The following is a 15920-nucleotide window of genomic DNA, read 5'->3' on the forward strand; positions in this document are numbered from 1 at the left end:
AATAATATTCTTTTGTGACAAGATTCTACGTGTATATACCTGTATTCATTGTTTTAAATATTAAATATTAATGACAGTTGATATGAAGTCATTCTAAAATTTTAAGATATACAGAAATGTCAAAGAAAAGACTACAGTAATCACCAAGAGTCACCCAACTCAGAAATAATGTTTCATACCAGTGAGCATTATTCCAGACGTTTCTAAATATCGCAAGTGCAGGGTTTCCCAACCTCGGCACTGTTGACGCTTGGGCTGAGTAACTCCTTGCGGTGGTCGGGGGCCGTCCTGTTCATTGTGGAGCATTTAGCAGTATCCCTGGCCCCTGCCTGCTAGGTGTCAGTAGTACCCTCCGCAGTTGTGACAGCCAAATATGGCTCCAGAAATTTCCAGATGTTCCCTGGGGTGCAAAATAGCCCCAGGTTGAGAAGCACTGTTCTAGACAGAAGAATAGAAAGAGATTTAGAAATAAATTTGCAAAACTTTATTAACTGAAGTTGACAGAGAAAGAAGAAGCAAATTGAAGCTGTAGGGATTGCTTTATATTATTTATATGTCTAATAAATATATATTCAACTTGTATGATCTTGCTAAACTTAAAAAAATCATAAACATTTTAAAGGTTATAGAGTCACTTGGTTTTATATTCAAGTTGTTTTAAATTTTAGATAGCATCGATCTATTCTGAAAAATGGGCAAATTAGCACTCATCTGTCCCTTCCTCATCTTTTTCTTCCCCCACGTCCCAATTTTTGTTAGTTATGCTATTATTTGTATGGTTGTTTATTTTTGAATGCTAACCACTGGTACTATCATCAGAGCCTCTCTATTCTTGAATGATTTTTTAAAATTTATTCTTGGATTGCATTGTCAGGTAATTGATATTTTCTGTGGTGCTGTTTTTTTTTTTTTCCTCTAGAAAGAGCCATGAGTGTTGCATTTCCTGAGTTGGCAAATGCTTGAGAGTATCTGTTTCCTCAGAACTCTAAGACAAAGTTGGCTGGTTCAACCTTATGTTATTTTTTTGGTAACAGCTTTATTGAGGTATAGTTCATGTGCCCTATGATGCACCTATTTAAAGTATACAATCTAATGGTATTTTAGTATATTTAATCATTTTAGCATATTACACAGAGGTGTCCAACCATCACCACAATCAATTTTAGAACATTTTCATACCCATAAAGAAACTCGTATGTGTTAGCAGACATTCCCCGTTTTCCTCTCACTCCCACCCCAACCCTAGTCAACCGTGGATCTACTTTTTATCTCTGCAGACTTGCCTATTCTGGACATTTCATATAGATGAGAGCACAGAGTTTGTGATCTTTGTGACTGGCCTCTTTCACTTAGCCTGCACATTGCTAAGGATTAGCCATGTTGTAGCTCGTATCAAATATTCATTATTGGGCTTCCCTGGTGGCGCAGTGGTTGAGGGTCCGCCTGCCGATGCACGGAATGCGGGTTCGTGCCCCGGTCCGGGAAGATCCCATATGCCACGGAGCAGCTGGGCCCCTGAGCCATGGCCGCTGAGCCTGCGCGTCTGGAGCCTGTGCTCTGCAGCGGGAGAGGCCACAGCAGTGAGAGGCCCGCGTACCGCAAAAAAAAAAAAAAAAAATCATTATTTTTAGGACCAAATAATGTTCCACTGTATGGATACATCACATTTTGTTCATCCATTTATCAGTTGTTGGCCATTTGGGTTGGTTCCACTTTTTGCCTATTATGAATAATGCTGCTATGAACATCTGTGTATAGGTGTGTTTTTTTGGACATGTATATTTCCACTCTTAGGAGTATACATCTAGGAGTGGAACTTCTGGACCAAAAGGTAACCCTATGTTTAACCTTTTCAGAAACCGGTATAGTATTTTTGAATCACACTTTGTGACTTTTCACCACTTTGTACATAATATTCTACTCTACCTGCACTAAGAGATGCAGTTAACTTTGTCTTTTATAGCTTTTCTAGGTATCTTTTGATGGACTGTATTTCATTATGAAGGAATGCTTTATTTTTATTTTTCCCCAAAAGAGTTTGTATGTGCTTTACTCTCAGCATTCTTTCAAATTTGACAAGGTGTATCTCTTACCTTAATGCTTAAAAAAAAAGTTAGGCTGGCAACATTTTCTTTCAGAAATCTGTGGACAGTGCTCCTGTATCTTCTAGTTTGTAGTGTTGCTGTGGGAAATTCTGAGGCCAAACTGACTTTTCCAGCTTGAGGTGATTTGCTTTTGCTGACAGAATAATTTAAGGAATAGTTATCCTTATAGGTCAGTACTTAACAAGGATGCATCTCAGTCTTATGCGCTGGTATTAATTTTTCCTGAACTAGGCTGTGATGTGGTAAAATGTATGCCTGCATTTTATAATCGGTTTAAAGAGTTGTAAGTGTGATCTAAATTTCTGCTCTCAATTTGTTAATCTGGACAAGGTAGTATTTTTAACTCTTTGGCATTTGAATTTTTCAGCCAATTTTATGAAATGTATTTCTTCTCAGTTAATTCATCATGTAGAAATTTTATGTCTAAGCAAGGCACCCCCAAAGCCTACATGGTTAGAAAAGATTGTTCTAAGACGCTTGTCATTGAAATTAGTTTCTTCATTTTGCCTGCATCGACTTCTTCAGCTGTCTGAGAAATCACAGCTGCCCAGAATGCATTAAATAATCAAAGGTGCGTGTAGGCAATAAATAACTTTGCAGACGTTGTATTCTTAGACTGGAAAAAGATATTGACTAGTGATTTGGTTAATTTCTCTTCCATTGGCAGAGTTCTGTTCCGTTTGGCAGACTACATATACACCATTAAAAAGAAAGAGGATCGATTCCATTTTAACAGATAATCATATAATTTTTCAAGCTCCACTATATCTGATAATCCTTCACCATTAATCAATTCCTTTTACGTTAATTCTTATGTTTCATTTTGTTTTCTTTCCTTGTGTTTCCTTCATTTAATTTTCTTAAAGTTTCTCCACCCTTTTAACCCCCTCCTCTTCTTGCTTTTCTTCTTTCTTCTCTCTCTTTGGTCTCCCCTCTTTACCTTCCTCTTTCTATTTGTTTACCAAAGAATTTGAGTATATTTATGAGATACATATGATACAACCAAACTGGGCGTGATTATTCTAAGCTTTCTGATTGCTACTATGACAAAGAGAATCTTTTAATTTCATTCAACAAATATTTATTGAGCCCATACACTGCACCATGGCTTCCCCATATTGAGACTGACAGGGAGAGAGAGAGAAACGGCAGTGAACGAAATAGACAAAAAGAAATAGAGAAGAAGATCTGCATTCTTGGAGCTCAAGTTCTCCGGAGGTGGGGGAGGTGGGCAACAGGTAAGTAATCTGGTGTGACGGACACTGGTGAGCATTGTGAAGGCGGTACAGCTGAGAGGGGGCTGGGGTGGAACTGAGCATTTCACATACGATGGTTATTAGGTGCTCACCACGAAGGTGGCATTTGAATACAAATCTGAGGGAAACAAGAGAGCAAGGCATGTGGTATCTGTGAAAGAGTACTTTTCACAGCAGGAAAAGCCAGACTATCCACGCAGAGATGGGGCCGTTGGTGATAGGGTCCTGGAACAGCACAATAGCCCGTATGTCCGGAGCAGAGGGTGCAAAGAGGAGAACGGTGTAAGTCAGAGAGGACACTGGTGGTCAGGTCACTGAGGGTTTTGAAAGGTCTTTATTTTTCAACCTGAGTGAGAATGGAAAACAGGAGAGAATTGGGGGAAGAACAGCAGTGTGATCTAACTTACGCTTTAGTGAGACGGAGCAGGGTAAAGCTGGTGACCATGTCACCAACAGCTGAGGAGTAATGATGGCTTGGGCCACGGGCACGGTGATGATAGTGGTCACGTGTGTATTGTTCAAAAGGGGAAGCAATCAGCTTTGCTGAGGGATTGAGGTAGGTTGCAAAAGGAGTGGTCAAGAGTGATACCAAGGTGTTTGGTCTCGCAGTCAATTAGAGGCGTGGAATTGGCACGAACTGAGACGGAGGAGACTGCCGCTGGGGTCAAGGGGGTGCAGAGGAGGGTGAAGAATTCTGGTTTTGAACATATTAAAGCTGAGATGCTCTTAGACACTCACATAGAGTTGTGGAGTTGTTAGCTTGAGAATTCCAGGCTTCAGCTGTATATTTATAAGTCAGCAGCATATTTAAAGTGATGCAAAGGCCCGCAAGAGTTATTGTGGGTGGAGTAGTATAATGGCAGGCCCTTGAGACGTTCCCACACTGATAGGTTGGGGAGTTGGGCGAGAAGAAAGAAAGGAAACTGAGAACGATGCCACTAATGAGAAAGGCAGACGAGTGCTGGTATCCTGTACTCCAAATGAAGAAAATATTTCAAAGAGAGGAAAATAAGCAACCATTAATTGTGGCTGATAGGTTAAGTAAGATGTGGGCTGAGAATTGACAAAGGACTAGTATCCAGAGATACTAGAGATACTAGACCCCTCAAAAGTCAACAATGAAGAAGGAAGCAGCAGTCCAATTGAAGTATGGATGTTATGAAATGAATTGTTCCCCAGCCCCAAAATTCATATGTTGAAGCCCTAACCCCCAATGGGGCTGTATTAGGCAGTGGGGTTTTTAAGGAGATAATTTCAGTTAAATGATGTCATAAGCACGGGTCCTTAATCTGATTGGATTCGTGTCTTTGTAAGAAGACAAAGAGACACCAGAGAGCCCTCTCTCTCTCCACCTGTGCACAGAGGAAAGCCCACGTGAGGACATGGTGAGAATGCAACCGTCTGCAAGCCAGGAACGCAATGGCTAAACGACAGGAAGAGAGATTTCAACAAGTAAGGAATACAGGTGGCAATTAAACACCTGAAAAAATACTCAAAGTCATTAACCACTGAAAACCACAATGAGATATCACTACACACCTTTCAGAATGGCTAAAATTAAAAAAGAAAATAGTGACAACACAAAATCCTGGTAGGTATGTGGAGAAACTGATCACTCGTACGTGCTGGTGGCAGTGTAAAATAATATGGCCACTCTGGAAATTTTTGGAAGTTTCATAAAAAACAAGCATGCAACTCTCACACGACTCAGCGATTGTACTCCTCGGCATTTATCCCAGAGAACTGAAAACTTACATTTGTACAAACACCTGTATGTGGATGTTCATAGCAGCTTTATTTCTAAAGGCTGAAAACTGGAAACAACCCCGATGTCTGTCAACAGGTGAATGGTTAAGTAAATTGTGGAACATCCGTGCCATGGCGTACTAAGCAGTAAAAAGGAATGAACTATTGACACACACAACAAGCTGTGTGAATCTTCAGAGAGTAATTACAAGTGAAATAATTGTCAGTCTCGAAAGGCTACATACTGTATGCCTTTATTTGTAGAGCATTTTTCAGATGACAATGGAGAACTGATTAGTGGTCGTGGGGTTAAGGAGGGGTTGAGGGCAGGATGGAAGAGGGTATGGCTTTAAGAGGGAAGCCTGAGGAATACTGGCAGTGACGGCAATGTTCTGCATCTTAACTGTATCAATGCCAGTGCCCTGGTTGTGATAGCGTACCACAATTTTGCAAGATGTTATCATTGTAGGAAACTGGGTGAAGGGTACACAGAATCTTTATTATTTCATACAACTGCATGAAAATCTGCAGTTTTCTCAAAATAAAAGTTTTCATTAAAGAAACCCATATTTCCAGCTTTTTAAAATGATTAAAGTGCTCAGAAAGATTCATTTGACTAGTAAACTATCCCTTGCCTTAGCATTTCTGTATTTCATTTTAGTTTATTCACTTTTAAGAAAGGTAGTGTTGGGGGCTTCCCTGGTGGCGCAGTGGTTAAGAACCCACCTGCCAATGCAGGCGACACGGGTTCGAGCCCTGGCCTGGGAAGATCCCACATGCCGCGGAGCACCTAAGCCCGGGCGCCACGACTACTGAGCCTGCGCTCTAGAGCCCGCGAGCCACAACTACTGAAGCCTGAGTGCCTAGAACCCGTGCTCTGCAACAAGAGAAGCCACCGCAAGGAGAAGCCCGCACACCACAGTGAAGAGTACCCCCCACTCGCTGCAACTAGAGAAAGCCCACGCGCAGCAACGAAGACCCAAGACAGCCAAAAATAAATAAATAAAATTTTTTTTAATAAAAAAAAAAGAAAGGTAGTGTTACCAAACTCATCAGATTGTATGCACTAAATATGTACAGCTTTTTACATGTCAATCATACTTCATATAAGTGGTTTTGAAAAGGAAGGAAAGGTAGTGTTAGCGTGTCATATGCATTTTGATTTTAAAGGTAAAACAATGTCTTAAAAAACAACAGATTTTTCAAATACTGTCCTTTTTTTAAACATCTTTATTGAGATATAATTCACATCCCATGCAATTCACCCATGTAAAGTGAACTATTCAGTGACTTTTAGTATATTCATAGCATTGTGTAACCATTACTGTAATCAATTTAGAACATTTTCATTACCCTACAAGGAACTCTTCACCTCTTAGCCCCTGTCATCTTTCAATCCTTCCATCTTCCCAGCCAACTAATCTACTTTCTGTCTCTATAAATCTGTTACTTTTAAAAGGAGAATCATTATCATTAATAAATGATATAAATAAAAGTTTAGCAAAACAGATATTTTTAAAATTACTTGTAATCTTAATATTCTACTAAGTTAATTTTCCTGTACGGGCTCTTTTTCCTTTATGTATGGAATTAAATACTTAGTACATCTTCCTTTTCTATGTAAAACACCATATGGGTCCCATTATTCCTTACAATTTCTTTTGAATTCTGGAAAGTTAATAAGTAAGTGGCATCCCTGAAGGAATCTTTCCAAATCTCTAGTACCCTATATTGAATGTAATTGAGACTCTACTAATTATTAATGACTTTTATTAGTTATTAGTAATAATTACTTATAATAATGCATTATGGTTTTTTAACATATATATATATATATATATATATATATATATATATAGCTATTCTTCTTCAGATTCTTTTCCCATATAGGTTATTACAGAATACTGAGTAGAGTTCCCTGTGCTCTACAGTAGGTCCTTGTTGATTATCTGTTTTATATATAGTAGTGTGTATATGTTAATCCCAAACGCCTAATTTATCCTCCCCCGCCCCACATTTCTCCTTTAGTAACCATAAGTTTGTTTTCTATTTCTGTGAGTCTGTTTCTATTTTGTAAATAAGTTCATTTGTATCACTTTTTAGATCCCACATATAAGTGATATCGTATGATATTTGTCTTTGTCTGACTTACTTCAGTTCATATGATAATCTCAAGGTCCATCCATGTTGCTGCAAATGGCATTTTGTTGGGGTGATAAAGAGCATTCATATAGTAAGTGCCTGCATTCTGGTCCTGCTCCACGTGTGGCTTAGGGATTTTTAATCCACCCCAGGCATGAAATCCTCTCTTCAAAAACCTGCCGCTTCTGGCTGGTGTCTGCCTGCTGGGCTCTGCTCTGCTTCCTCTTTCTTGCCCCTCCTTTCTCAGAGGCAGCCCAGATCCTCCTGGGTGCGTCCTGGCACAGTCTGTAAGGAGCTGAGCTATCATTTGGAAATACTGGCCTTTTCTGTCTTTATAGTTGTTGTGAATTAGCAGCAATTTCTTAATTCAATAAAGTGTTCTTACTTCATTTTTTACCTATTGTGAGTCTGTAAAATAAGGTTTGCTAACTAGATAAATGTGGTACTATGTGTGTGTGAGTGTTTAAACTACCTAAGGTAATAAATTGTTTTCATTACTGTAGAAGCATTCATTGTAAAAATAACAGCAATTGAAAGAATTGTTCCTCCGTTTCAGCCAGTTCCCTGAAGCCCTCTGTATGATGCTTTATTGGGTTAGTTGTGATAGAAAAGTGAAACAAATGGGATATTATGTTCTTATCGTAATAATATCTAATTTAGATCTTTAAGTAATTCTGAGTGTTCCTCTTAGTAATCACTCCAAATGAGCAAGATTTAATAATACTCCATAATTTAAAGTTACAGCTTTATTTTAATGTTCATACATTTTAACAGAAAGGCATTTAATTCCTTCTAAAAATAGGTCAGGTAAAAACTTTTAAGAACACATGTGTTATTACCCCTGGCTTGATATTTTGCTTTTCTTGCTCTCTTTCGTAGAGAGCAAAATGTCTAGGCACAGAAATAGCTGTAAAGTGGAAATAAGGGCAAAGTTTGACATACTCAGAAAATATACAGTTTCATTTGGCTGTAGGAAAACAAAGGTAAAAAAAAAGCCCTCTAAGTATATTCTCAGCTGAATAAACTCAGCTCTAAAATGGTCCACTTTTGAGCTGAGGATTGACTTTTAAATCAAGTCCATAGGAAATACAGGAAAAAATACAATAGATGTAAGCACTGTTTGTTTGGATCCAGAATTTATAGAAAATAAATTATAATCTAAGGAACAAATAGAAGCCAAGTCAAGTTCGTGACTTTTAACTTAACGAGGTATCTGTTCTCTGCTAACGTAACGAAACGTTGTTTTGAAATTCCTGTGTTCTAACTTCAGAGGATCAATACGTCTTTCTTCCAGGAAGGTTATTTAGTAGAATTTCATTCAGTGTTGTGAGTACATATGACGGCAGTTGCTTAAAACTGAAGATGTATATTTATTTTTGATGTGTCGACAACTTGCTGGTGGCAGCGGCAGTGCCTAGTTCATTTCTCCGATAATGCTTCTCATCAACCACGTGTATCCAGTTGGATTTCACTTCCGTCGCTTCATGCCCACTGCATGTGTATTTTCTTTTCCATGCTTTGTTTTTATAAGACCGAGAATATTTTTTTTCAAAAGAAAACTTGTAGAAACTTGTAGATGTAACCAAAAAAATGAATGGGAAGGTGAAAATAAGAAGTTGTATTTGGACAGAAATTATAATTTACTGTATAGTCCACATCATTTTTGCCGATGTCTTACTTTACACTACACTTTTTAAACATTTTCTCCTTATTTTGAGCATTTAAAAAAATTTTGAGAACCCTTTTCCTACTTCACTATTATAAGCAAAATAAAAGATAGTTTTGAATGAAAAGAGCATTTTCATGAGAATATCAGCATAGCACAGAGTAAGTAGTGTCTTGATCTTTAATTAGATGCCAATCTCAGTTTAGAAAATCACAAAGCCCATTAACGAAAACAGGTAGTTGGTGGTGTAACTCTGTAAGGTGTGTTAGAAGTATTAGAACAAAAAACACTTTGAGCTTCTGTAGAGTTTTTGTTATTCAAAGTAATGTAGGTGTTTAAATTTTCAAGTTATAAAAAAATGTCTATCAATGTTTGGCAGATCTTATCATAATGCTTTGGTATTTAGGCTGCAGGTTATTTTTCTTATATGAAATATAACTTTCAGACTGTTACCGCAGTGATCTCCTATGTTGGAAGGAATCCAGAATTTCAACCCTTGTAAAAATCTCCAATCACGTTTTCATGTCTTGTATACTGAATAATTAAGAGACAAAAGAAAAGCAGATTTGTATAAATTAGCAATATTTTAAAACTGCAAAGAAAAAGTATGAAATGTAATTATGTCATTTATTTTATGAATTTGTTTTCCTTTTTTATTTTTCCCTTTAAAAAAAAAAAACAGGGTTATTTTGGAATTCAGCTTCCTTCAATACTGAGGCTTCATACCTTCATTTTCCTACTTTCCACGGAGAACTTAGCGCAGATGTGTCTTTCTTTTTTAAGACAACAGCTTCGTCTGGGGTATTTCTAGAGAACCTCGGGATTACTGATTTTATGCGGCTAGAGCTGCGCTGTAAGTCTTTTCTTCCTTAGAAGTCTACGGGAGTCCATTTCGGAGTAAATTCTTTAACTAATCTGTAAATTACTATGTTTCCACTTTATCAGCTGAATCTTTTCACTGTGTCCTTTTGAAAAACACTATGATATTAAGATAGCGTTTTTGCAAGAAAATTATTTGATATTGAACATATCTAATAATTGGGGGAAATTATTAGTCCTCTCTAGAACCAACTGAAGTCTGTTAAATTCAAAAAATTAAAAATCCAAATTCTCAGTTAATTTCAAAATTACTTAATTCAATCAACCAGCTGTATCGTTTTGATATCTTCTTAGACTGCTATTAGTATTTTGATATCAAATGCATATTGCAGGGCTTCCCTGGTGGCGCAGTGGTTGAGAATCCGCCTGCCGATGCAGGAGACACGGGTTCGTGCCCTGGTCCAGGAAGATCCCACATGCTGCGGAGCAGCTAAGCCCGTGAGCCATGGCCGCTGGGCCTGCGCGTCCGGAGCCTGTGCTCCGCAACGGGAGAGGCCACAACAGTGAGAGGCCCGCATACCGAAAAAAAAAAAAAAAAAAAATGCATATTGCATGCTTTTGAAATTAAATAAACTTTGAATCACCGTCAAAATTATTTTTATGTAAAATGCCAGACGCTGTTTAGTTTTCTTGCCCTGGCTAAATAGCTTTCATTTTTATCGCCACGAAAAATTAACTCTGGTGATGAATTTCTTAGAATCCATTTTTTCCCCGAAATACAAATGTATTTTACTGTCTCATTCCACATCTATTCTGTGCCGACGTCAATGGTTCCTTCCATAGAGTTCAAACCATTGTCTTCATGTTTGGTGACCGTTGATGCTACGGTTGCTATTCCTGAGTGTACTGAAGACTCAGCTCTCCCGCACGCGGACTAACGTGAACAATCTTCGTGTCTGACGTTTCCAGCTGCTGCAGTCGTGACATTTTCATTCGATGTGGGGAATGGGCCTTTTGAAATCTCAGTGCAGTCACCCACTCGCTTCAGCGACAACCGGTGGCACCACGTTAGGGTTGAGAGGAACACGAAAGAGGCATCCGTTCAAGTGGATCAGCTCTCACCCAGGACGCAGCCTGCGCCGGCTGATGGGCATGTCCTCCTACAGCTCAACAGTCAGCTCTTTGTGGGTAAGTCCTGCTTTTAGGCACTTTGTCTTTACTTGCATGACGTAAGTGCAGAGATGGGCCAAAACAAAATAGCACCAACTATAAGATAGTGATAACAGCACCACCAAATCACCGTTTATTGAGAACCTACGTTCCAGGCTGCGCCAGGTGTTTCATTACTTCCTCGTAAGCAACCTGTGAAATGGGTATTATCCCTGTTTTACAGATGAGGTCACTGAGTTTCAGGGAGCTGAAATGACCTGTCTTCAGAAATCCACCTAATAAATGAGATTCAAATTTGCGTTTGACTGATTCCTAAACCTGCATTCTTTTAATCCATTCCCATTTTATTGAGATATGATTGACATAGAGCACTGTATAAATTTAACGTAAACATTCTTATTATTACAGATTATGTGACTTGTTTCAGTTTTTCTTTAATATTAATGTCTTTAATATAATATTGGAAATGTGTACCTCTTTTCCCCAGGCAATGGAGGAACCCTCCTTGTAAATCCAGCTGATGCCAACCAGTGACCCCTGTGTAAAACAGGCCAACAGCAGGGCCAAAAAAAAAAAAGCAAAGCACGAGTAAAGTGTGTAGGATCCATGATTTGACCAGTTTCACTAGTTCTTCTGGTGTCCCTTATTTTCCATGTTTTTCTCATGTCTTGTGACCACCTACTTCATATTTATATCCAAACGTTGTTCCTTTATTTTCTAAATACATTCACTTGGTATTTTAGAGACTTGATAGCAGAATCCTTCTGGGCGTGTTTGTTTTATTTTATATCTCTGCTAATTACTTAACAGAACTTATCGACCATGAAGTTCAAGGAATTATGTCTTGATCACTTTTCATACATTTTACTGTAAATGACGACACAGCAACGCTGTCAAGCAGGATAAATTGTAAATTATCAGAAGTTATAGTTCAAGCACTTGTAAGAGTTGTGTTTTAGGACAAAATTCTCATCAGATCCCCATTACATTTTCTCTTGCTTAACAGCCTTGTTTTATTCTCTCTCACTGCAAAGGATTAAGCTTATTTAAGGGTATGGAAATCATAAAGAAATCATGAAAAGAAATACATAACTTTTCTTTTAATAACATGCTAGGAGCTCAGTCAGGAAATTGACATAGATATTTCTTGAGTTACAAAAAATAAGAGATGGCCACAACAAAAGGTATGGCAATTTCAAATCTGTCAGGGTCTAGGAAATAGCCTTACTATTCTTAGAAATTGAGAAAGCTGAAACAGTCCTTGAATTTTTCAGTGAAATCTGCTGCAGTTTGCCTGTGCCTGACCTTTCATTCTTCATATGAATTTTAACTTCATAGAAATGGAGTCACTGTATATTGTGTCTGATGGGAATGCTAGCCTTAATTTGGTTTCAGGTAGTTGTAATGATAGAAGTACTATTATGACACACAACTGTGTGTTCGAACAGACTTGAGTCTTTTGCCATCAGTCATGTCTTATAATTTTAATAAGATCTAAGAGATTTCATCTTTATGGAGGCAGTTGGTTAGGCTTTTGACATTCCTACATGTGTTAAATTCAAGGATGATTGTGTTACTTGAAAGTTTTAAAAACTGAAGTCTTTCTTATGTTTCAGTCAAAGTTGTTGAAAATTAAAAAGGGAAGGCAGAAAGAAAGATCTCTGAAAAAAAAGTTACATCTATTAATAAAAATCTCTTTATACAGTTCCCTCCTTCCTACTCATAGGTAACTGAGTAAATTGAAGTGGTTAATGTGATAATATTAAAGATGGACTTATGTTAAAGAAAAAAACAAAAACTTGCAGCCTTAGTTAGAAGCACATTGTTGGCTGTCAAGAGGCCACATAAGGGTCTGTTTTCATCTTCACCTCTACTGCAAGAGTGAACCACTCTTAGGAAAGGGCCCCAACCAAGCTAATAGAATAATACATACAAGACAAAATAGTAATTTGTCAATTCACAACATTACTATCAAACAAATCAGCATTTTTTTTTTTATTTCTAGATGAAAATACCTTTCCCCTGTAGGAAGATTCAGTAGAATTGAAATTATGGAATTAGCATAAAGTGGGTGAAAAGTAGTAAAAAACTAGTAATAATTACAGCTAGTTTAATGTAGCGCAACCGAGACCAAAAGTAGTTCTCTGCCTTCGTAAGAGTATGTTTCAGTGGAAGAGATAAGAGGCAGCTAATAAAAGAGTAAAAAGTAAGACAGAATTAAAAAAAATATGTATATAAATATATATAAAAACAATTTACATATACACACACAGGCATGCATACACACATATGTCTGTGTGTGTGTGTGTGTGTGTGTATGTATATAAAGTTTCAGATAATGATAAATACAATAAAGTAAAAAGTAAAGTAAGGTATCAGGCAACAGTTTGGTCTGGGGGGCTTCTCTGTCGAGTAGGGTGTTCCTGGACGTCCTCTCTGAGGACCTTACATTGGAACAGAGGCCAGATGAAGCAGAAGAGGGAACCCTGGGAATATCTGAAGGAAGAGAATCCCAGGCGGTGGGAATGAGCTTCTCGGGAGTTAAGGAGTAAGTCGTGGTGGCTGAGGAGAGAATTGGTGTGAGAGGAGGATGGTACAAAGGCCATGGTGAGGAATTTGGATTTTGTTCTAAAGGATCAGACTAGTGGCATGGTCTAATTGACATTTTCCACGTTCTCTTACTGCTGTGAGGAAAATGGATGGAAGGAAAGTGTAGAAGCAGGCCACGGCATCAGTCCCCATGAGAGATCATGGTGGCACGGGCTAAAGGGGAAATGGTGATAAAGAGAGTTGGGACATATTTTACATGGAGATGCACACCTCTTGCTAGTGAGTCGGTTATCGCTGTTAGTGTTTCACTAATTTTATTCCTGCTAATATCCTTCAGCAAGGTCTTTGCATTTTTCACATCATTTCTCAGTCTTTAGTTTCACCTGAAGTTAACTTTTCTTGTTTTCTTCCTTAATCCTAACATGTAGCATGATTAAAGCTATTCCCTGGTCCCACATATACAATACAGACCAAACTTGTGCCAGGCTGGAAAAGACCCCTGGTTTTTCTGCATAGTCTAGAGAAAATATCCCACCTCCTTCAATGAGGTTCCACCTGCCCCATAATCACCCTCTCCCCAGGAAATCTGGCTGCTTTGTTCATATGTTCTGTGCCAGTGCGTCCGACGTAGAAGGACATTGTCTTGGAAACTGTTTCCCCGTGTGTTAATACCTTCAAAGTGTTGGAGTTAAGTCTGCGCTCAGAGCCAGTGATCCTTGGGTGACTGGCTCCACTTTAATCCAATATAAGTGATTTTCTGGTTAAAATTTTAAAGGGCAATTTCATTTCCCTTACTTAAGGGTTCAAGAGTTTAATTTGTAGTTCACCCATCCATATTAAAAAATAATTATGACTAATCAATATTTTCAACCATGCATAAGGACTATCATTTGTATTTGGGTATCAGGACAAATGAATGAGATAGATGTAATTGCAAAGAGTAAGTCAACAGTTTTCAGCATCACTTTCTTTTCCCCAATAAAAATGTTTAAATTCAGACACATGATGATGATGATGATGTTTTAAATTATGTGGAAACACTGTTTTTAGAAATACAGGGCAAAACGGAAAGGCCAAGTTAGTATCAGTCTGTCAGAGTTAGATTATGTTATTACCCCAGCATTTAGCAGCTTTTACCAAAAATGCACCTTCTTGGCTTCCCTGGTGGCGCAGTGGTTGAGAGTCCGCCTGCCGATGCAGGGGACACGGGTTCGTGCCCCGGTCCGGGAGGATCCCACATGCCGCGGAGCGGCCGGGCCCGTGAGCCGTGGCCGCTGCGCCTGCACGTCCAGAACCTGTGCTCCGCAAAGGGAGAGGCCACAACAGTGAGAGGCCCGTGTACTGAAAAAAAAAAAAAAAAAAAAAAAAAAAAAATGCACCTTCTTGTTTGTAAACAAATATAGCACAAAACATTAAACCTGTTGTGGAATATTTCAAATACTAAATGAAGTTATTTTATAGTACTACAAATACGAAACAGTAGAAATTTCGATAATGTAGAAATTTGTTTGTTTGAGATACTATCTTTAACACTTTTACCTACAAGTAGAACGTCGCAGATATTTGAATATATGTTAATTTTGAATTAAATTATTTTCTCCAGCTCCCTGTGCTACCATAGCCAGGCCTACATTGATGATATTTGTTGATGTTACTTTCTTTTGAGATTAGAGTTTTTGGCAGTCTCTCAGAAGTGACTGCTGCAGTAGGATAACATGAAAGAATCCAATGTATTTTTCTCCATTGCTTGCTTCACTCTCTCCCCTAAAGACCAATCGTAAAGTGTGTTCACATCTCAGAGTGAAACTCTGAGGCAAGACTAATGCTTTAACTTCTGAGCAAAATCAGTAAAAATAAATAGAAAGCATGACTAAAAATGTGATTCAGCTGGGCAACAATTATATGGCAACTGAAATAGGAATAAGGAAATCATAGGTAGTTTTGGAGTTTCAACTAGTGTTAGCCTGCCCCACAGAATTATAACAGAAGGACTTTAACAATCCCTGCAGTTCCCAATATTGGCACAATTATCTTCAACTAATCTAAACTGTAGGATGGCATGGGAAGTGAAGGAGTAATAAAATAATGAACAAAAATCCTTGTATGAAAAAGTTAACATTAATGTAGTGTGTTAGTCAGATAAGAAACAATAGCAACAATGCAATGAACATCTTCCCTTCCCCCAAATAATCTCAACCATTACATTGCTTTTCAGTGTAAAAAGGATGATTTCCCCTCCTATTTGTAGCCCATCTTTCTCTGTTCTTGTTCTAAATTATGGCACTGGCTCTTTACCAACCTTTTCACGTTCTCTCACTTTGTCCTTTTTTGTATGTGTGTGATTTATGACATATCTTCGTTAAATAGTCCTATTCAGAGGTGCTATTCCCGACCTTAAAAAAGAAGTTTAGCAACACGATGCTGACTGGTGTAATTAACATATGCCCTTGACCTTGTAAACACTGA

The 15920-nt window shown here is 38.2% G+C and overlaps 1 protein-coding gene across 1 annotated transcript in view; it reads left to right on the top strand.

The window, feature by feature from the left end:
* Window positions 1-15920, top strand: part of CNTNAP4 (contactin associated protein family member 4) — a 264709-nt gene that overhangs the window by 219389 nt on the left and 29400 nt on the right. Inside the window, exons 16-17 of the mRNA XM_067018557.1 lie at window positions 9598-9768; window positions 10704-10922. Coding sequence (XP_066874658.1) covers window positions 9598-9768; window positions 10704-10922 — 390 coding nt within the window. The remainder of the gene's footprint in view (window positions 1-9597; window positions 9769-10703; window positions 10923-15920) is intronic.

This window comes from Kogia breviceps, chromosome 18, assembly GCF_026419965.1.
Source record: "Kogia breviceps isolate mKogBre1 chromosome 18, mKogBre1 haplotype 1, whole genome shotgun sequence".
Taxonomy (NCBI): domain Eukaryota; kingdom Metazoa; phylum Chordata; class Mammalia; order Artiodactyla; family Physeteridae; genus Kogia; species Kogia breviceps.